This window comes from Mobula birostris, chromosome 13, assembly GCF_030028105.1.
Source record: "Mobula birostris isolate sMobBir1 chromosome 13, sMobBir1.hap1, whole genome shotgun sequence".
Classification (NCBI taxonomy): Eukaryota; Metazoa; Chordata; class Chondrichthyes; order Myliobatiformes; family Myliobatidae; genus Mobula; species Mobula birostris.
In genome coordinates, this window is record NC_092382.1 from 80,841,173 (window position 1) to 80,863,480 (window position 22,308).

Here is a 22,308-nt window from a genome sequence, read left to right on the forward strand (position 1 = left end):
TTTTTTTTTAGATCTCTTATTCTTCTTCCTCATAGTGTCCTAGTTTGGGTTAATCTAAGTGCACTCGAGTGCACATGGTATTTTCTAAAAATTGCTATTTAAGTTCTTATTTTTTTTTCCCCATATTTTCCAGATCTGTTTCAGACCAGGATATTATACCAAAAGACTTATCAATATGGGCATAGGGAGTGTTTAGTACCTTTGTTATAGTTTTACTGTTCAGCTCTGTTTGGCAGATTTTCTTGAGCCTTGAAGTAAATTGTGTTGAAAGATTTTCTTTTATCACACGATGATCTCTTTTCTTTGCTTGTAGATATCCTAAATATATGTTTCACATTCATCCTTCGGTTGTATTGCATCCTGATGCTCTGTTTTATATTCTACTGGTTCTATTGCATATTCCTTTATGTTATTTTTCTGTACTTTTCAAGTCTACAGTTCATGTTTTTTTCTTGGGAAGTTAGTGCCATTATTTGAATTGATTGTTTTAGCTTTACTGATGCAAGAGTAACTAATTTCAAATCATTCCTGTATAGCTGTGACAAGGTATAATTAGTTTTTTTTGTTCTGATTTGATACCCGATTGTTGTCCACTTCACTAAATTACAGTGGGTTTAAAGCCAGACTCTGGAAAATGGCTCCATTTATTTTGATAATGGTGTTTGCTCCTTTGTGGTTGTTAATGGGGAGATTATTGTACGTCACTGTCTCATTAGATGTTGCAGAGATTGCATGCATCTTGTATGTATTAGGAACTTCTCTTAACCTTGCAAGAGATAGAATGAAATGGTTTTTGATAGGCAATATAACATTGAAAGAATTCTGCTTTCCCCAGGGCTTGCTATAGAATTACGTAATCTATTATCAGTTGTTCCTTAAATCCGTTCATACCCTAACGGTATCTTTCCACTCTTCTGTCAGCATATTGTGGTTATCTAAGTGAGTGGTCATTAGCTATGAGATGCACGATGCTACAATTTTATATATAAGGTTGCAGAGTGGTGGTGGGGGAAGGGGAGACGGGAGTCGACTCCAGCCCTGAACTCCAGGCCAGGTCTTTATGTGCTGCTGTTGTGACTCCCGTCTCCCCTTCTCCCACCACCACTCCGCAGCCCCGTCTTCCTCAGATCCCACCGTCAACTCCTGGGCCCTCGGAGGCTCCATCTTCCTCTCACCCCAACCCTCCCCTCTCCATTGACACCCCCAGCCTCCCCCCTCCCCCCTCTGATCCCAGCTCTCATCCGTGCCGGGTCTTTACCATCCCCTCCGACCTTCAACTGTCGGAGGCAGAACGCTCTGTTCTCAGTAAGGGCCTCACCTTTGTCCCCCTTCGCCCACACCTCAGCGAGTTCCGTGTTCGCCACGATGCGGAACTTTTCTTCCGCCGTCTCCGTCTCCGAGCCTACTTCTTCAGCAAGACTCTTCCACTCCCACCGATGACCCCTTCTCCCGTCTTCAAACCTCCTCCTCTTCATGGACACCCCGCTCTGGTCTTCTGCCTGCTCTGGATCTCTTTATTGCTAACTGCCGATGGGACATCAACCATCTCGACTTCACCGCACCTTGTCCCCATTCCGACCTCACTCCTTCCGAACGCTCTGCTGTCCACTCCCTCCGCACTAATCCTAACCTTATTATTAAACCCGCCGATAAGGGGGGTGCTGTTGTAGTCTGGCGTACTGACCTCTACCTTGCCGAGGCACAGCGACAACTCGCAGATACCTCCTCTTATTTACCCCTCAATCATGACCCCACTAAGGAGCACCAGGCCATTGTCTCCCATACCATCACCGACTTTATCCGCTCAGGGGATCTCCCATCCACTGCTCCCAACCTTATAGTTCCCACACCCCGCACTTCCCGTTTCTACCTCCTACCCAAGATCCACAAACCTGCCTGTCCTGGCCGACCTATTGTCTCAGCTTGCTCCTGCCCCACCGAACTCATTTCTGCATACCTCGACACTGTTTTATCACCCCTTGTTCAATCCCTTCCTACCTATGTTCGTGACACTTCTCACGCTCTTAAACTTTTCGATGATTTTAAGTTCCCTGGCCCCCACCACTTCATTTTCACCATGGATGTCCAGTCTCTATATACTTCCATCCCCCATCAGGCAGGTCTCAATGCTCTCCGCTTCTTCTTGGATTCCAGACCTAATCAGTTCCCCTCTACCACCACTCTGCTCCGTCTAGCGGAATTAGTCCTTACTCTTAATAATTTCTCCTTTGGCTCCTCCCACTTCCTCCAAACTAAAGGTGTAGCTATGGGCACTCGTATGGGTCCTAGCTATGCCTGCCTTTTTGTTGGGTTTGTGGAACAATCTATGTTCCGTGACTATTCTGGTATCTGTCCTCCACTTTTCCTTCGCTACATCGACGACTGCATTGGCGCTGCTTCCTGCACGCATGCTGAGCTCGTTGACTTCATTAACTTTGCCTCCAACTTTCACCCTGCCCTCAAGTTTACCTGGTCCATTTCCGACACCTCCCTCCCCTTTCTAGATCTCTCTGTCTCTACCTCTGGAGACAGCTTATCCACTGATGTCTGCTATAAGCCTACTGACTCTCACAGCTATCTGGACTATTCCTCTTCTCACCCTGTCTCTTGCAAAAATGCCATCCCCTTTTCGCAATTCCTCCGTCTCCGCTGCATCTCCTGTCAGGATGAGGCTTTTCATTCTGAGACGAGGGAGATGTCCTCCTTTTTTAAAGAAAGGGGCTTCCCTTCCTCCACCATCAACTCTGCTCTCAAACGCATCTCCCCTATTTCACGCACATCTGCTCTCACTCCATCCTTCTGCCACCCCACTAGGAATAGGGTTCCCCTGGTCCTCACCTACCACCCCACCAGCCTCTGGGCCCAACATATTATTCTCCGTAACTTCCGCCACCTCCAACGGGATCCCACCACTAAGCACATCTTTCCCTCCCCGCCCTCTCTGCTTTCCGCAGGGATCACTCCCTACGCAACTCCCTTGTCCATTCGTCCCCCCCATCCCTCCCCACTGATCTCCCTACTGGCACTTATCCTTCTAAGTGGAACAAGTGCTACACATGCCCTTACACTTCCTCCCTCTCTACCATTCAGGGCCCCAGACAGTCCTTCCAGGTGAGGCGACACTTCACCTGTGAGTCGGCTGGGGTGATATACTGCGTCCGGTGCTCCCGATGTGGCCTTCTATATATTGGCGAGACCCGACACAGACTAGGAGACCGCTTTGCTGAACACCTACGCTCTGTTCGCCAGAGAAAGCAGGATCTCCCAGTGGCCACACATTTTAATTCTACATCCCATTCCCATTCTGACATGTCTATCCACGGCCTCCTCTACTGTAAAGATGAAGCCACACTCAGGTTGGAGGAACAACACCTTATATTCCGTCTGGGTAGCCTCCAACCTGATGGCATGAACATTGATTTCTCAAACTTCTGCTAATGCCCCACCTTCCCCTCGTACCCCATCCATTATTTATTTATATACACACATTCTTTCTCTCACTCTCCTTTTTCTCCCTCTGTCCCTCTGAATATACCCCTTGCCCATCCTCTGGGTTTTCCCCCCTCCCCCTTTTCCTTCTCCCTGGGCCTCCTGTCCCATGATTCTCTCATATCCCTTTTGCCAATCACCTGTCCAGCTCTTCGCTCCATCCCTCCCGCTCCTGTCTTCTCCTATCATTTTGGATCTCCCCCTGCCCCTCCCACTTCCAAATCTCTTACTAACTTTTCCTTCAGTTCATCCTGACGAAGGGTCTCGGCTCGAAACATCGACTGTACCTCTTCCTAGAGATGCTGCCTGGCCTGCTGCGTTCGCCAGCAACTTTGATGTGTGTTTCTTGCTAACTTGATTGAGTTCTTCCAGGTGTGATAGATGAAATTACACATTGATATTGTCTACTTGGATATTAGTCAGGTGTTGACAACGTCCCACATGGGAGGCTTATACAGAAAATTAACATGCTTGGGAACTGTGGTGAATTGTCCTGGCTGGCGGGGACTCACACTGGGAGAAATTTCTTCCACTGGCGGGTGGTGAATCTGTGAAATTATTGTCATAGACAGCTGATGAAGACAAGTCATTGGGTATATTTAAAATGTTCCTGATTAGGAAAATGGTCAACGTTTACTGGGAGAAGGCTGCATAATGGGGTTGAGAGGAATTGTGGAGCAAATTCACTGAGTCGAATGGTTTAATTCTGTTCCTAAGTCTTAGGGTGCATCAGGAGTATTGTATTCACTTCTGATTGTCCAGCTCTAGCAATGATTGGAGAGGGTGCAGAACAGTTTCATCAAGACGTTGCCTGGATTCGGTGGCATGTGAGACAAGTGAAGTTTGATAGACTTAGTTTCTTTACTCTGGGGTTAGAATAGAGATCTGACAGAGGTGTACAAGTTTGAGAGATAAGAGTTTGGGTAGATGGCCTGTATTTTGTTTTTTTTCCCACATATGACTGGTGTCTAATACCAGAGGGCATTTGGTTAAGGTGAGATGGGGTAAATTTACAGCACTTGTGGGTAGCTTTTCACAGAGTGGTGCGTGCCTGGAATTCACTGCCTGGGTCGTGTCGGAGGCAACTATGATATATATTGTCCTGGATATAAATGAATGTCCAAGAAATGGAAGGATATGGTCAATAATACAGGAGAGGATAACAATTTTTTTTTTCCCCAGATATATAAAGAGTAAGGAAAATGGAAAGTGTTGATATAGGACCACTGAAAAATGATGTCTATGCAGTAATGGGTGAAACGGAAATGCCAGGCAATCTCTATGGAAGTCACTAGCGGAATTACAAAATGAAAAGAGCATCCGTGAACAGAATTGAATGGACTGCAAGTACGAAGGAGGTGCTTCAGGATCTGAAAGGTCTGAAGATAGAAAAGTCACCTGGACTGAATGATACAGTGTATCAGGAGCCTGCCTGGGGTGTGTGGGGATTCCCAGAGCAGCAGGGCCTGGAGTGAAGGCTTCAGCAAAATCAACAGCTGGATTAGTGGGAAAAATTTATTCTCTGAATTGTAACCTAAATCCATAGACCAGCAAGTGATTTATGGTAAATGTTCATTACCAGGTTCTGCCAAGTCAGTGTAACATTTGAGATGTGGTTTGAACTTAGCATTTCATCACTCACCTATCAGATGAGTGGGTAACTCAGATAAGCCTTGGGCGATGTTCATGTATTCCCATGGACCAGGACCTGTTTAAATCAAAAATACGTCAATGAAAACAGAGCTAAAGTAATTTAAACTGTTTATTTCAATATGGCTTTGTGTTCACTGCGTGTTTTTTAACGTACCGAGCTCCTGTATTTCCTTCAATATTCTGTCCAACTTTGGTAACTCAGTCCTCCACGTCACAAAGGATTCCCACATCGCCCTCCGGGCCCTGGAGCCTTTGCCCATCACCAAACGGAGGAAGAGTGTGGAACTCTCTGTCCGGTTTCCCTTCTCTGTCAGTTCAGTGACTTTCTATAAAAGGAAACAATGAATTTATTGTGGAGCAGACAGACAGACATGGAGAATGTGGAGGAAAATATCTGTTCATGGCCCCAGTAGCTTCAGAACTGATGCAGTCACTGGGCTGCTGCCTCATCCTCCCTGTGTTCAGTCATTAACAGAGAAACAGTAACTGAAGGAAATTTTAAATGAATAGTGTGAAAGAATAAAGATTTACTGACACCCTGCAGTCGATGCAACGTGCTTAATTTCCTCAATCCGTCAATGTGCAACATTACATCAAAAAGATGTAACAAAAAGAATGGAAAGATTGAGATTGAGAGAGTGAAAAATGGATGGTGGGCATCACTGAATCGTGACTGAAAGAAGATCCTAGTTGGGTGTTTACATCCAAGGATAAATATTTAATCGAAAGGATAGGCAGGTAGGTGAAGGATTGCATTGACTCTGTTGTCATAAAAGGAAAAGTACTTAGAAAGAGGTAATATCGGATTGGATGATGTAGATGTTAAGAAAACGCATAGGTAAAATGAACCTGATGGAAATTATGTACAGGCCTCTTAACAGTAGCTAGGATGTGGGCTACTAATTCCAATGGGAGAGAGAAGAGGCATGTAAAAAGGTCAATGTTAAAACAGTCATGGGGAATCTCAATATGCAGGTAGATTTTGGAAAATCAGGTCAGTGCTGAATCCCAAGTGAAGGAATGTATAGAATGCCTATGAGATGGCTTTTTGAGAGAAGGTTATGGTTGAGCCCACTATAGGAAAGGTGGATCTGGATTCTGTGTTGTGTATTAAACCAGATTTGATTAGGGAACTTAAGATAAATAAACCCTTAAGAGGCAGTGATCATAAAATAATAGAACTCACGCTACGGTTTGAAAGGGAGAAGGGAAAGTTAGATGTGTCAATGTTACAATGGAATAAAGGAATTACAGAGGCATGAGAGATGAGCTGGGCAAAAATAAACTTGAAAATGGCACTAGCAAGGACAATGGCAGAGTAGGAATGGCTGCAGTTTCTGGAGAAATTTGGAAGGCACCGGATAGATAATCCCAAAGATGAAAAATTATTCCAAAGGATGGTGGACAGTGTCTGACGAGGAAGTCATTGCAGCACAAAAGCAAAGGAGAGGGCATAGAGTATAGCAAAATATCATGGAAAGCTGGAGGACTGGGAAGCTTTTACTAACCAACAGAAGGCAACTAAAAAAACCACAAGTAGAGAAGATATGAAATATGAAGGTAATCTAGCTAATAATGTAAAAGAGCTCACCAAAAGGTTCGCCTGATATATATGCTCTTTTAGGACAACCTATTGATTTTTGGGGTCATGAGATAACAGCTTTGTGCGTGGTAGTTCATGTCTAACCAATCTTAAAGCTTTTCCAGGAAGATACCAGGGAACTTGATGAATGGATGGAAGTGGGTGTTGTCTACATGAACCTCAGCACGGCATTTGACAAGGCACCACAAAGGAGGCTGGGCAAGAAAGTTCAGCTGCTCAGCAGTCAAGGTAAACTGGTAAATTGGAAAATTGGATTGGACAATGGCTTTCTGGAAGACGACAGAGAGTGGTTATAGACCATTACATCTCTGACTGGGAGTTTATAACTCGTGCGGTGCCACAGGGATCGGTGCTGGGTCCATTGTTGATTGTCATCTATATCGATGATCTGGATGAAAATGTGGTTATCTCGATCAGCAAATTTGCGGATGACGTCAAGAGTGAGGACGTGTAGCGGACAGTGAGGAAGACTACCAAAGCTTGCAGTGGTGTCTAAAGCAGCTGAGAAATGCGCTGAAAAATGGCAGATGCAATTTAATGCAGGCAAGTGCAACGTGTTGCACTTTGGAAGGGTCAATCTTATACAGTGACCGATAGGGCACTGAGGAGTGTGGTAGAACAAAGTGATCTGGGAATACAGATCCATAATCCATTAAAAGTGGCAGCAAAGGTAGACAGATCAGAAAGAAAGTATTTGTCACACAAGCCATAAATGAAAATATTGAGTACAGGAGGTGAGTTATGATGTTGAACGTGTATAAGACGTTGGTGAGGCTTAATTTTGAGTACTGTGTGCAGTTCCAGTCACCTACTAATAGTACAGATGTAAAGAAGGTTGAAAAAATACAGAGAAAATTTACAAGGATTTTTCCAGCACTGGAAGATCTGAGTTAGAAGAAAGAATTGAACAGGTTAGGTCTTCATGCCTTCAAACAGGGAAGACTGAGGGGATTTGATAGAGATATACAAATTACGAGAGGGAAAGATAGGGTAAATGCAGGCAGGCATTTTGCACTGAGGTTCAGGGGTACAACAACAAGAGGTCAGTAAAGGATGCAAGGTGAAAAGTTCAAGGGGCACGTGAGGGGAAACTTCACTCAGAGGGTGGTGAGTGTGTGGAACAAGCAAGTGGTACAAGCGGTTAACAGAAGTCTGGATAGATACATGAATGATAAGGGTATAGAGCACCATGACCCAGTGCAGGTCAATGGGAATAGACGTTTTAAATAATCCGGCATGGAATAGATGGGCCAGAGGGCCTGTTTCTGTGCTGTACTTTTCTATGACTCTGACAAGTCAGCTACTCATTGTTCAGGAACTCAGATGGAGACCAGACCAGCTGTGGTTGGCAGGTTTCCCTCCTGCAAGTACCGCAGTGAAGCCAGATGGCCCAATTTTAATATTCATCCTGGATTAGTGAGCTGAGGTGAATTTGACCGACGATCCCGATAAGATGTGAAATTAGTTTTAGACTGAATGTCTGTTCAACGGCCCAGATATGCAGCCACTGCTCGTATATCACACTGATAAATACAGCAGGCGTGAGAGGAAAAGGTGACGCTGAACCTGTCGTTCCCAGTGCTCCCCACCTTAACAGCTGAAACCAGATCTGCGAGAGACAAGCTTGAGCTAAAAGTCTCCACTGTCATGTACAACTCCTAGAACGTGCAGCAGATTAATATTGATCACTATTCCCTCTGATACCAGCAGTTTGGTGACAATACACTAAATACACTCACCTCATTTTCTTCTCTACTGAAGTGTCCCTCCTTTGTCAACATCCAACCGAGTCTTTCAACCTTTTCTTCAATCGCTTGTTCCAGTCTGTCCCTGTAGAACTTTGTCAGCTGGTACAGTCGATATTCACCCCCCTGCGCCAGGAGGTCAGAGATCGTAAACGCTGGCGCTGTGAATATAAAAAGAGAATGTAGACACAAACTCAAATATCGCTTGTCTCCACCGCTCTCACCCAACTTAAACCAATCATGTCTTGAACCTCAGTATTCACCTGCCTTCAGCTGGAAACAGAGATTTTATCCTAATCTCTGACACTGGCCTTAAAACCGACCCAACACCGCTCTGGGCATTATGTTACCAGAAGGACCACATTTACGAGAAACCTGTCTCTCCCACCATCCCACCCACTCACCTATTTCAGTTTAAGATGGGCAATAAATGTTCGGACTGTCAATAATTGTCACTTCCCAGAGATACTCCCTACATCCTGGTGAATACATTTCCCGTCATTCACCTCCTGGAAATATTCCCTTATCTGGAACACTGCATTTCCTCCAATACACAGCCTGGAAAACAGAGCAGGTAGTACATGCCTAGTAGTGGGTTAACAGGTGCCTCAGTAAGCCAGTTGTACCACACCCATACATTTCCCCTCTCTAGTAACCCTCCAACAAGGCCTCACATTTACCCTCCTCCCTGCCGCATTCTGTGAACACATCATGCTCATATTTCACTCACCTGCTCCTGGTTGGGGACTTGACAATTCCGTGTTTAATGAGTTTCCGAGCTGACAGACAGTCGCCTCACTTGTACCGGTTCCAGGGTCCCGATCAGTGTCTCTGACGTCACTGTCTCTGGGCTGACAGACAGTCGCCTCACTTGTTCGGGTTCCAGGGTCCCGATCAGTGTTCCTGACGTCACCGTCTCTGGGCTGACAGACAGTCGCCTCACTTGTACCGGTTCCAGGGTCCGGATCGGTGTCTCTGACGTCACTGTCTCTGGGCTGACTTTGCTCTCCCTCCTCTGCAGCCGGACCACATTCTATCGGGACATTGCTCTCAATCTGACCCTGCTTTGGTACCTTGCTCCCCGTGTCCCGATCATCTTTCCTTGGTGAGCTGCCTGGTAAAAACCTCTTGAGTACTTTCCGTACATGATTTAATTTCCCACCTGAAATATGTGATGAATTGCAGGTTATACTAGAGTGATTTAGAACTGAGAAGAACTGATTGACAATGGGTGTCTGCAATGGAGCCGAAACTCTGGCTGACCTGATTTGGACTGGGACTGTGCTGGTGAATGTGAACCACACTTCTTGCTAGCTGACCCTCCCGATAAGCTGCTGACCAGACACATCCACTCCCAGAAAACAAACGGGGTAGACACAGTAATACTGATCTCCAATACACAGTAGTTGAACGCACTGATGACCAGGACATCTTAGTGGAACCAGGAGATATCACTGCAATTATCTTCCACAAGCTAAAATCTCCTAGGGCCACTTACTGTCCAGACATCTGTGTCACACACAGACCAGCAACGGGATTACACATGGTCCGATCTGCTGGATCACACTTTCTCCAATCGCCTTGTCACATGATGTCCAGTCCCCTTGGTCACTGACTGACCATTGGCTTAAGATGCACATTGTCAGGTCTCCTGGGTCACAGACTGACCATTACCTTGAAATCTATGCTGTCCAATGCCCTGGTTCCCTTTCTATCCCCTGCAGGATGATCGTCATGTAACAATTTTGCAGGTCATTGGCAAAGTCTCCCTTAGAGAGCTCTGTGTGTAGTATCAGTTGCTAATCTATAGGATGGAAATGATTATGCTGGAAAGAGTGTAGTGGAGAATGACCAGTATGGTACTGGACTAGGGTGTTGGGTTTTCTGTTATGTGGATCGGCTGGGACAGTTTGCCCTGGAGCACAGGAGCTTGAAGGGTGACTTCACTCAATTACATAAAATAATCAAGGGTGCAGATACAGTTGATGGTCACAGTCTATTTCCCAGGGTAGGGGAGTCTCGGACTCGAGGGAAGAGATTTGAAAGGGACCAAAGGGGCATTTCTGTATGTGCAGGGTGATGGGTATAAATTACGTGCAGCCAGATGAGCCTGCTAACACTAATAAAATTACATTTTTAAGAAGATGTTGCTGGAAAAAGGATAGAAGTCAACTCCGAGGATAATTTGAGGAAAAACTGCATGAAATGGGGCAAGCTCGAACATTTAGATCAGCATGAATTAGTTGGGCCAAAGGACCCGTTTCCAGGCTATAATCTCTGTTTTATTCCAGCTGGAATCACAGAATTGAGCACAATCACAATGCCTACGGGAGACAAAGACAGTTGGTTATTGGTTATACTGGGTTTCCCATCAGAGATCCTGGGAATTTAAATCCAGGTAGCAGATCATCTCCATAGGGAAATATTGAGAAATCACGTTCACTATTTGTCCACAGCCCAGGCATTCATTGGGGTATTAAAAATCTGAAGCAGACCACATGTTTATCGACAGTGAGCTGAGCATCTGAAGCTCAGCTTTTCCCAACACTGGCAATGTTCTCGGCTCAGCTACAGAAAACAGATTTTGGAAACTCCCCTCCTCACCATTGCGCAGCAGACAAGGAAACCAGGGGATTGATACCTGTTCTTCCAAAATCTGAAATGTTGTGTTATCACACAATCTCTCATATCCTGGAAATGCTCCAATCATCAGGCATTGAGCTTTTAGAATAAAAGCTGGAGATGTCTTACACATCAGGGCCTGTCTGGATGTGAAACAGACCCTGATCCTGGACATTTACATAACCCACAAGACTGCTGTGACATTCCTGTCTGTGTTTCACTCACAACCAGCTGATTCAGGACCTCCTGGTCCTTTCACTTAACTTAAGCTTTGCAAGGTGAGTGGAATGAGTGATTTGACCATTATCGGTGTCAGGTCCCTGCACTGGAACTGTTAGATTATCAATTACTCAAGGCCGCTTTACCAGTGGGATCAATGACCCTGACGAAACTTCTCTGTGCCCTGTTAGCACCTGTGTAAGTTTCTTCATCTGATCTACTGTGGACAAACACAACAGAAGTTTAATTATAAATATCCCAGTGAACATACCTGTAGCCATTCTGATTCTGACTAACAATTGTTGATTGTCGTCTTCTTGCTTACATTTTGGTCCCGGTGCAGAAAAGCTCCGCCTGCTGGTGATGCCCTGAATTACACACAACAAGCAGACAGTGAGTCAGGGAGAGTAAAATTACCTTGCAAATGTGACAGTATCGCCATCTGCTGTATCAGAGCAACATTCCAAACATTCCTCGTTGCCATCAACTTAAACACTATGTCTGTATGTCTATCCAGTGATACCTAACACATCCTACTGATAGAGACACAGAGCAATACAGCAGATACAGACGCTCAGTCCGACAAGAAAATGCTGACGATATTGCCCACAGAGATGGTCCTAATTTCCTGTGTTCCATTTCCTTCTTGGCATTTTCATTCCATCTACACATCACAACTGCTTCTGGAATTATACAATTGTGCCTGCCTCGTCCACTTCCTCTGGCAGTTGTATCAACATCATCACCAACCTCTGCATGAAACCATTGCTGATTGTGTCGGTTTTGCAATCTATTTACTACTCCTCTGCACATTTAGATCCCCTATAAGCTATGATAATCTTCATCATTAGCACCATCTACTAATTTTGTGTCATCTGCAAGCTTACTAGTCAAGTCTTGTGCATTCGCATCCAGATCATTGCTATCAAATAGGAAGAAACCTTCAGCCACCACTCTTCGCTTGCTGCTTTCAAGGTAATGTTTGAATCCATCTAACTTTCTCTCTCTGTACCGCATGGGGCCTTATCTTCCAGACCAAGCTGTCATGTGGCATCTTGTCAAAGGCTTTACTGTAGTCCAATGTACAACATCCACTCACCCACCCTCATTGACAACCATCTTCAAACATCTTAAAAATGTATTGTTGAACACAACTTTCCATGCACAATGCCATGGTCACTCCTGATCAGACTCAGCAGATCCAAATGTTGGTAGATATTCTGTGTGTGACTGGTCCACATTGTGGAAAATTTTCTCTGTCATCTCCCCTTCCATTCTCTCTACTCATCAACAAATAGCCAAAGTGGCAACCTATAGTAAGATATTGTTTCTCCAAATGCTCAAAATTTCCTTTCCAAGCGTTTTCCGATGACTGATGTAACACTCACTGGATTTTCCCTTTTCCCTTTATAGAATGATGGAACAAAAGATGCCATCCTCCAATCCTGTGTTACTGCTTCTCTGGCCGGAGAGGACACAAAGATCATTGTCAATACCTCTGAAAACTCCTTACTTCCTGTCGTAATGTGCTGTACATTGGGAGCTTCATCAACACCTCTTTCTTAACATTGCTGTGCTCCTATGCTAACGTCACAATCACAGTCTATCTCATTGGTAACTTTGAAGCAAAGCATTCATTAAGCACCTCACCTATCACCTCATTCCATCTTTGCTCATGAGCAGTCCTACCCTCAATCCTTCTGTACTTCACCCATGTGGTGAAACGCCATGGGGCCTTCCTTAATCCTACTCACCAAGAATGTCAAGTCCCCTTTGAACTCTCAATCCCTTCTTAATCTCCTTGCTGGCTACATTATAATTCTCCAGAGCCTTGCTTGAATGTTGCTTCCTAAAACTGAATAATACTTCATTTTTCCTAAAGGTCCGCATCTCTTGTGAACCATGGTTCGTTTATATGAACATTCTTTCCCTGTCTGTGGGACGAATCTATCCAGAACCCCATATCAGTGTTCCAGAAACAACTTCCCAGTTCCATTGTGCAATGCCCTGACAAAATGTTTTTTCCAGTTTATCCTCCCAAGTTGCTATGACTACCATTGTAATTATCCATCATTAAATACTGTCCCATATCATCTGCTACCATCCTTGTCCATGATCATTATAAAAGTTGGGGTGTTGTGGTCACCCATCTGACCAGCATCATTGCCTAGTACTAAACACAGTATGGCATCTTCTCCAGTTGGCCCATCCACAGACTATGACAGGAATCATTCCTGGACACACAACACAATCTGCCCCATTGACACACTTTGAAATGACAATTCTGTTGGAATACTTTATCCTGCTTGGTTATTTCTTCAAAGGAGAATTGGTTGATATTGTGCACCCGGATTTTCAGAAGGTGTTTGACAAGGTGCCACACATGAGGCTCCTTAACAAGCTATGAGCCCATGGTGTTGCAGGAAAGATCCAAATATGGATAAGGCAGTGGCTGATTGGCAGGAGGAAAAAAAGGAGATACGGGCAGCCTTCACTGACTGACCCCCGGTTGCTAGTGGTGCTGGGACCGATTTGTATATGCCAATGATTTGGATGATGGAAATGAAGGCTTTGAATGAAGAAAGGCCTTGATCGAGTGGATGTGGAAAGGATGTTTCCTATATTGGATGAGTTTATAGACTGGCCTCAGAAGAGGGGCATCCTCTTAGAAAGGAGATGAGGGGTTTTTTTTTGGCCGGAGAGTGGTGAATCTGAGGAATTCTTTGCCACAGGCAGCCGTGGATATTTAAGGCAGAGGTTGCTAGATCCTTGACTGGTCAGGGCATGAAGGGATACAGGGAGAAGGAAGGAGACTGGGACTGAGAAAATTGGAACAGCCATGATAAAATTGAAGAGCAGATGTGTTGGGCCCAATGCTGCTCCAATAACTTATGGATTTAGGTGGGGCGCCAGAGTGATGTCACATGTGGGTGAGAGCTGTTTAATGGATGTTTTAAATTTCAGCAGGACAACGAAGGAAACAACGGGTTTCATCACTGAATCCAATGTTTTGTGATTTAAAGTCCCCTGCCAGGTGCCCTGCTCTACCATGTTGTCCGTAGAGTGGGCAGTGTGACCTATCTCTCGAGCTGGGTCACAAAGCCCCAATGTTTCTGAGGAGGACTTTCCAGAGTGATCTGGTCTGGGGTGGTTCAGTCAGTGCAGTGTCTCGTTGTTTAGTATTTTCAGAAACAACAGTTTTACTAATATACACCGGAATTGCCAGCAGGGTAAAGACATGTTCATATCAGTTAACTGAAGACCTCTCGTCCCTGTGGTCCTTGTCTCCCGGCAATCTAAACACCCCAACAGTGTAGGTACCCCTTCATCTAAAAATGAGTGAATCATTCAGTTAGCTGATCCCTGAGAGGAATTATATTTGTTGGTGGTTAAAGTTGGTCCAGATTTGGCTGGATGGAGTTAATGCAGAGTTCGGGGGTGTCACAGTGAAAGAACCGAACAGCCAGATCCTCTACGTTGTCCCTCCGACCTCCGGCCACTGGTGGCGCCGCGGGGACCTCCTGCAAATCACAGCACAGGGCCAACCCCAGCTGTTGCTGGCGGATCTCCTGGTTGGGCAGCGATGAGGAAGGGAATGATCTCGGGTTTGTGTAAATCGAGGGGCGGATGCAGTGGGAAAGGGCCAGGACGGAGCCAGCCAGCTGGACAGTCTGGGCCGGGGATGTAGGATCAGTTCGTTCTGGCTCCCCAAGCTGTAAGAGTGGATTTGTTTATGTGTATGGGTGTGGGATAAATGGTGGGAAAGTTGTGGGGCTACTGGCAAGGTGGAGGGAGGTTGGGGATGTGGGTTATCGGACACAGTGTGACCCGGGAGGATGGGTCCTTGGCCAGATTAAGTTGTAAACAAGGGAGGATCTGGTCCATTGTGTCAGGCAGCTTTCTGGAAGCAACAAATCTCCCTTTATATCACTGTCTAATCTTGCTGCTAACATTGTGTTTGTCACAGAGCCCAGAGTCTGGGAACAGCAAGATGGTAGGAAGCAGATGGTGATGATGGGAGGCTGTTTATTGGAGTCAAGGCCCGTGCCTCGTGGAGTTCCCCAGGGTTACACCCATTGCTACTTGTCATCTATGTCAATAATCTGGTTGATAATGTACAGGGTATGGATCGTGAGTGTGCAACAAGTAATTTCAAACAATTACTTCTTTTTGAAAGATGGTAAATATAAACAGCCCTCTTTCCCTCTCCACACTCAGAACCGACCAAAAGCTACTTCAGAAGATGCAAGTTCTTCAAATGAGCAAACACTGAGGGAACGTGTGTGAGTTTAAAGAGCTGGGATACTGACAGTACATTACCAGACCTGGAGTGATTGCAACTGGGTCTGACAGATGCATAACTTGTATTTCTGGGCACATTCAGTCTCACCACAACTATTCCCTGCCTTACTCTGTACAGTTATGTAATGTCTAAAGGACCAGTGTTTGAGTAAATGAGACTCACCAAACTTTCTCCTGATGAATCACTGGATTCTCCGAGTCAGATGGGTTCTCTCCAGTTGATGCTCTCAATCCTCAGGCTGGTTCACTTGTTGCTGTTCCCTCGTCTTCAGTCGTGGTTTGCTTCCAGTTGGGGTTTTTCTTCCAATAAATCTCTCAACGCAGGTCTAACTTTAACATGAAAGATAATGAAGTACGTTAACAATACAAAGGAGAACAAATATTTCTGCTCACTGAAATCTAAACATTGAAGACAAATATAATGATCTCAGTGAACAAATCTGTAATTGTCCCTGACACCTCACAAAACCTGATAAGGAATAGGAAGGAGTCATCATTCAGTCATGGTAAGACATGAGATGTAGGAACAGAATAAGGTGATTCGATCCATCGAGTCTGCTCCACCACTCAACCATGGCGGAGATTTATTCCAACACCGTATTCTTGCCTTCCTCCTGTAACCCTGAAGCTACTTAGCAATCACAAATATATTAATCTCTGTCATAAATATACCCAACTAACAGTCTCAACCAACCTCTGTGGCAACAAATTCCACAGATCAGCCATCTTTTGGCTGAAGAAATTTTTCTCATCTCAGTTTTAAAGGGAAGCATCTTTATTCTGAGTGTGTTGTCAGATCACAGACTCTCCGTCGAATGGAAACATCTTCTCCATGTCCACTGTATCCAGGCTTTTCAGCATTCAGTAGGTTTACTTAACCACCTCCCCTTTCACCACCCCGCCTGACCTCCATTGAGCACAGCCCCATAACCATCAAATGCTCCTCATTCATAAAGCCGATCATTCCTGAGATTATTCATGTGAATCTTGTTAGCAACAACTACACTGAACACATTCCCAAGTATAACAGACAATCAGGAAATGTAAACCATTCCAGTGTGAATGTAATAAAAATAAACTGGAATCACCAGAATCACTCAACAGGTAAGGAACTGCTGTGGGCAGAGCAACAAATTTAACGATTCAGGTTCACAATCTTTTGTCAGAATGGGTTCACAATTTCCCATTTTTAGTGCAGATCTCCAGCAACTTGAATTTCTGTTTGATTTCCACTGCCTGACAGACAGGTGACAGCAAGGAGGAATTTCCAAACACAGTTCAAACACTGAACCCCCAGGTCTATTTTGACTGGTGCTGTGACGCCAAACCAAGTTATCAGATGATTGAAGCTAATGAGAGAGATAAGGGAGACAATGAAGAAACGTTCAAAATGTTAATGAGAGAGGAGAGAGACATTAACAGAAAAGAGACACAATTCAGAATATTGACAGACCGGTTGCTATGAACCTGAACTGTTTGAAGTTTGATGGACAGGCGATACCTCTGCAGGGGTATAAAAAGAACAGGTTCGCTAAGGCACAGGACACACCACGAGATCATGAGATAACGAGACCCTGGAAGAGCGGTGTGCCCCCATAAGTTGGTGGGAGATTTGGAGGTCTGATCGCGGGAACCGACCATAGACTCACAGGGTGTAAATGTACGATCGGTGGGAGCCTGGTGTGAATGTCCGCACTTGCCTGGGTGCCGGGATCACCACGGAAGAACGGTCGTATCCGGAACGGAGCGGTCACAGTCGGTGACCACAGCGGGATAGAAGACATAAAAGGGTCTGCTCGAAACCAACTGCGAAGAACATCAAAGGTCTGCCTGAATCAAATTTGCATCCCCCCCCTTCTCTCTCTCTCTCCAACGGCACAACAGCGATTACTGCGAACTGCACTAAGCTCAACTGAACTCTGCGCCACTTAAGACTGATCATTTTACCCCTAGACTGCGATAGAGCTTGGTTTGATTCCTATTACCCTAATTCTGTGTACATGTGTGTATTATCATTGCTAACCTGTTGCATTTATGTCCTTACGATTAGAGTACTGTGTTACTTATTTCTTTAAAACTTTATTAGTTCCTAGTAACCCAGACTCCAATGAGTGGTCCAATTCTGCTGGTTTGGCAACCCAGTTACAGGGTACGTAACGGTACAAACACAGAACAGCCCATTTAATCACAGCCTCTCCTCGTGAGGGATGGAATACAAACTCATTCTCTCCTCAGATTAACAGCCATTGCTTCCAAAGGAACTCCAGAGACAAACATCTGATCCCAGGCCAGGAATATTCACTCAACACCTCATAAACCCTGGCAGCTTGATCCCCAGGTCCATTTTACTTTGATCTAAAACTGTGATATCCCAGGACCCAACCTCACAGAGTCACACAGCTGAATCTGCCACTTACCCACCCTGAGAGTCTCACACATCGTTCCCGCATCTCACACTGGGTGGTGCAATCCGGGATTTCCCCACAACCAATGTCCAGCTGCTCGAAATTTCTGCTTCATTGCAGCAGGATGAACATCCAGCCCCACCTGTAGAAGCACTAACCAAAGTCAAAGCCAAAACACCAACAGTTCCATATCACAGGATTATTGTCCAAGCACCAACTCTCCCAGTGCTGTTTGCTGCCAGTAAAAATGCTGCAGTGTGTCAGCCAGTCACAATTCAATAACTAGCATCTCCACACCAATACACAACAGAACTGGTAACTGATGACCCTCTGGCATTCCAGCTAACAAAAACTGATTCTGGAAATAACTCAGCGAGGCCAAAGGTGTAAATGAACACTTCACAATGAAGACAAGGTTAGAAGAAAGATTGCTGATATATAATACTGAGGTGGTAGGATACAGGGTGGACTGAGGTTAACCCAGATGGCTGATGTATATTGCTGAACCAGGGGAGGTGGGGTTAGGAGACTGGACAGAGGTTGAACAAGATGGGCAGGGATGAGCAGATGGAATCAGGTGGGAGAAGGGATCAAGGACAATCACTGATGGTCCTCCAGCAATACACAGATACTGAATGAATAGTACACACTACTGTATAAAAGATAGCAAAATAACAAAGTTAGAACAAACAACAAGAACTTAGTCATATATACTTTGACCCTCACCAAATTTTTATCAACACACCATAGAAAATTTCCCATCCGGACACTTATCATTTTTGCATGGTAACTACTCTGCCCGTGTCTGTGAGGAACTGCACAGACCTTTGGATACAGATCTTGTCTTGTGCATACTGCACCAACCACCGTCGCTGGGCCCTTAACGTGCAGGAGCAATGTGTGGTTAAGTGCCTTGCTCACGGACACAACACTCTGCTTGGACTGAGGCTCGAACTCACGACCTTCAGATTGCTAGTTCAACAGGTTAACCACTTGGCCGTGTGCACATCACAGAAACCATTCTCCCCTCTAGAGTTCCCAGTCTGTCAGTGAAATCAAAGATCCCCACAATTTGGGATGTTCTCCTTTTTCACCCACCCCAAACAGGTAGAAGACACGACAGCCATGAAGCTCAATGACAAATGCGAGGAGCCTCAGGAAGCGAGGCGAGTTGGGGGAAGTTAATGGGACTCAGTGGCCAACATCAGATTTTACAACACAACATGGAGAAATATCATCACCCATCCGGGGATTCGGAGCACACACCACGTGATATTGCGTCACAAAGCGGAAGGCGGGCAGAACTGCGGCACACAGCCTCACGTGACCTGTTGGCGGGACTTCCATTCAATTCTGCGGAAATAGACAGCCTGGGATCCTGGTTTGGATCGTTCAATGCAGATTAAGTGAAGTCTGCACATTTCTGACGAGCCCATCTAACTGGAAAATAAATGAGTAATTGGCCCTCAGTTTGGGGCTCATGGCCAACATCGGATCTCCCCGCTCAGGATCGGTCTCAATACTCACCGTTGGGAAAGTGATATCTTCGGCCCGCAGACAGTGATCCCGACCCAAGAGGCGAGGAGCCTTTGCCGATCGCGTAGACGATTCGTTTCAGCACTGAGCAGAAAAAAAACCGACCACCCGGACACAGTGAGCATGCGCGAAGTGATTGTTGCATCATCCAGAGGGCGGGGCCTAGGCTGCCCATCTGCGGTTAAACAGGTGGGACAAACGGGATCACGTGACTGGTGGGTGTCTCCCACCCCAGGCAGAGACTCCAGCTACCCACCACTCCGCAGAAAGAAACAAACTTGCCGCTCACATCTCCTCTCACCTTAAATGTATTAGACATTTCAACCCCCAGGAAAAATATATCTTCTGTCCACTCTGTCTCTACCTCTCATCATCTTACAAACGTCTATCCAGTCTCACACCAGCCTGCGCCGCTCTGGAGAAAATAACCCCCGGTTTGTGAAACCTCTCGTTATAACTCATGCCCTCTAAAACAGGCAGTATCCTGGTAAACCTCTTCTGCGCCCTCTCCAAAGCCCCGACATCCTTCCGAGAATGGGGGCGACAAGAACTGTACGAGACACTCCAGATGTGGTCTAACTAGTTTTATAAAGCTGTGTTACGAACTGTAACGTTTTAGAAACGATCCAGCAGCAACAGAGTTCACACTGGAATCTGGTTTTGATGTTAAAACCACTATCTTTATTAGTATCTACTAAAAATATAGTAACAACGAAATAAAGAAAAGTTAACAGTATTGTGTAAATATTGCTCCCAAACTATCGAGCCCGAGGGAGCAAAGTTTAGAGTCTTGAGAAGGTAAAGTAGGAAAATTCAGTAATCCATGGAATAAATGATGGGAGAGAGATATTTGTAATCCAGGGTGAAACGTAGAGAAAAGGCCGTTACATCAAAATAACCGTCGTCGAAGTTCTTATCCGTTGAATCCGTCCACATACGAGTTATCAGCGAAAGTGACCTGTCACAGGAATACCGTCTTCCAGGGGTTACCACACAAGCGGTCCCCCAAGATATTCCAAAATCCACTCCTATGGATTATACGAAGTGATAGCCACACACATTCGTTGTGGTTCCCTGTACCGATGATCAAGAGCATAGGAGATTTCCGAGCCTCAGCTGCGACAAACTGAAGCTATCAGCTTTTCCAGTCTCTCTCTCTCTCTCTCTTTAGACTGGCCGACTGCCTGTCTGCAGATCGCTCTCTCTCTCTTATGGTTAAATCCACAGTTAGCGCCGTCAGCCTGTGACTGACGTCATAGTCCCGCCTCCTCACTCCGGCGCTCTTAAAGACACAGTCACAGTCCGACCGCAGGCTCGCAACAGCCACAACACAACTTCCCGACTTTTCAACTCAGTGCTTCAACTAATAAAGACAACCACGCCATTTGCCTTCTTAACCACCCGATCAATCTGTGCAGTCTCTTTCAGGGAGGGATGAACCTGGAGTCTAAGATCCCTCTGATCATCAACACCGTTCAGGGTTTTGCATTTAACAGTGTACCGTCTCATACATTCGACCAACCGAGCTGCCAAGATCATCATCACTAATCAAATCTCACTGAGATTTCTCAGGTCCCGTTGAATTTATTGCCAAGTGTACAAGTACGGGAAGGTACAGGTACAGAGAAACACTGACTTGTGGCAGCATCACAGGCGAGTACATTCAGATAACACACGGAACACAAATTATACGATCTCTGTCAGTAACAATCTATAAATATGTTTTATGTCATTAACAATGTATAAAATACATTGTGTCGTGATCAATATTAAAATGTGCATTTCGTGTCAATAACAGACTTGGAAATGTTGAATTTTGGTCCCTGTCTCCATTCCTCCTGCAGTCCACAACCAGCTCCTTTGTTTTTGTCACCATGAGGGAGAAGTTGTTTTCTTAACGCCACCGTGTCGGGGTGATGACTTCTTCTCTGTAGGCTGCCTCGTTATTATTTGAGATTAGGCCAATCAATGTCGTGTGGTCAGCGAATTTAATTAGCAGATTGGAGCTGTGGGTGACGACACAAGTCATGGGTGCACAGAGAGTAAAGTAGGGGGCCAAGGAGACAACCCTGTGGGGTATGTGTGCTGAGAGTCAGAGAGACAGAGGTGAGGGAGCCCACTCTTACCACCTGCCGGCGATCTGACATGAAGTCCAGGATCCAGCTACACAAGGCAGGGTGAAGGCCGAGGTCTCTGAGCTTCTTGTCGATACTTCACGCCTTCGTATGGCTACTGCTCTGCCCATGACTGCAAGGAACTGCAGAGAACTTTGGAGAGCAGAGAACATCAGAGAAACAAACCTCCCCTCCATGGACTCTTCCTGCACTTCCCCTGTCTCGGAAAAGCAGGCCATGTACTCAAAGATCCTCACAACCTGGACATTCTTGCTGCAAACCCACTCCCCTATCGGGGAAGAGATACAAAAGCCTTAAAGCGCGTACCACCAGGCTCAAGGACGGCTTCCTGTCTGCGGTTATAAGCCAAATGAATGATAAAATGGACTCGACCCTACAATGTAAATCAACGTGACCCTGTACCATATGTCTATCTGCACTGCACTTTCTCTGCAGTCATAATGCTTTGTTACAGTTATTGTTTTGTCGCATATCAGGTCACTGTACTGTTGCAATGTATAGATCTGGTGACTGAAGGCAGATGCAGGTTCATGAGGGACTGTTACTGTCAGATTCTGCAGTTCTTGCAGTTGCTCATCGCACCCAGGACTGACCCCTGG

The 22,308-nt window shown here is 45.5% G+C and overlaps 1 protein-coding gene across 3 annotated transcripts in view; it reads right to left on the minus strand.

The window, feature by feature from the left end:
* Window positions 1-19,706, minus strand: part of LOC140207037 (NACHT, LRR and PYD domains-containing protein 3-like) — a 37,376-nt gene extending 17,670 nt beyond the window's left edge. The window contains exons 1-7 of one of the 3 annotated variants that reach the window (XM_072275357.1): window positions 19,566-19,706; window positions 15,797-15,959; window positions 11,603-11,699; window positions 9,221-9,652; window positions 8,485-8,651; window positions 5,297-5,468; window positions 5,132-5,197 (exon numbers count right to left, since the gene is read on the minus strand). In XM_072275357.1, coding sequence (XP_072131458.1) covers window positions 5,132-5,197; window positions 5,297-5,468; window positions 8,485-8,651; window positions 9,221-9,652; window positions 11,603-11,612 — 847 coding nt within the window. In that variant the 5' untranslated portion in view covers window positions 11,613-11,699; window positions 15,797-15,959; window positions 19,566-19,706. Of the gene's footprint in view, window positions 1-5,131; window positions 5,198-5,296; window positions 5,469-8,484; window positions 8,652-8,894; window positions 9,016-9,220; window positions 9,653-11,602; window positions 11,700-15,796; window positions 15,964-19,565 lie in introns of those variants that run through there. The other 2 variants (XM_072275356.1, XM_072275358.1) reach the window with 2 other exon arrangements.
* Between the last annotated feature and the right edge of the window lie 2,602 nt (window positions 19,707-22,308).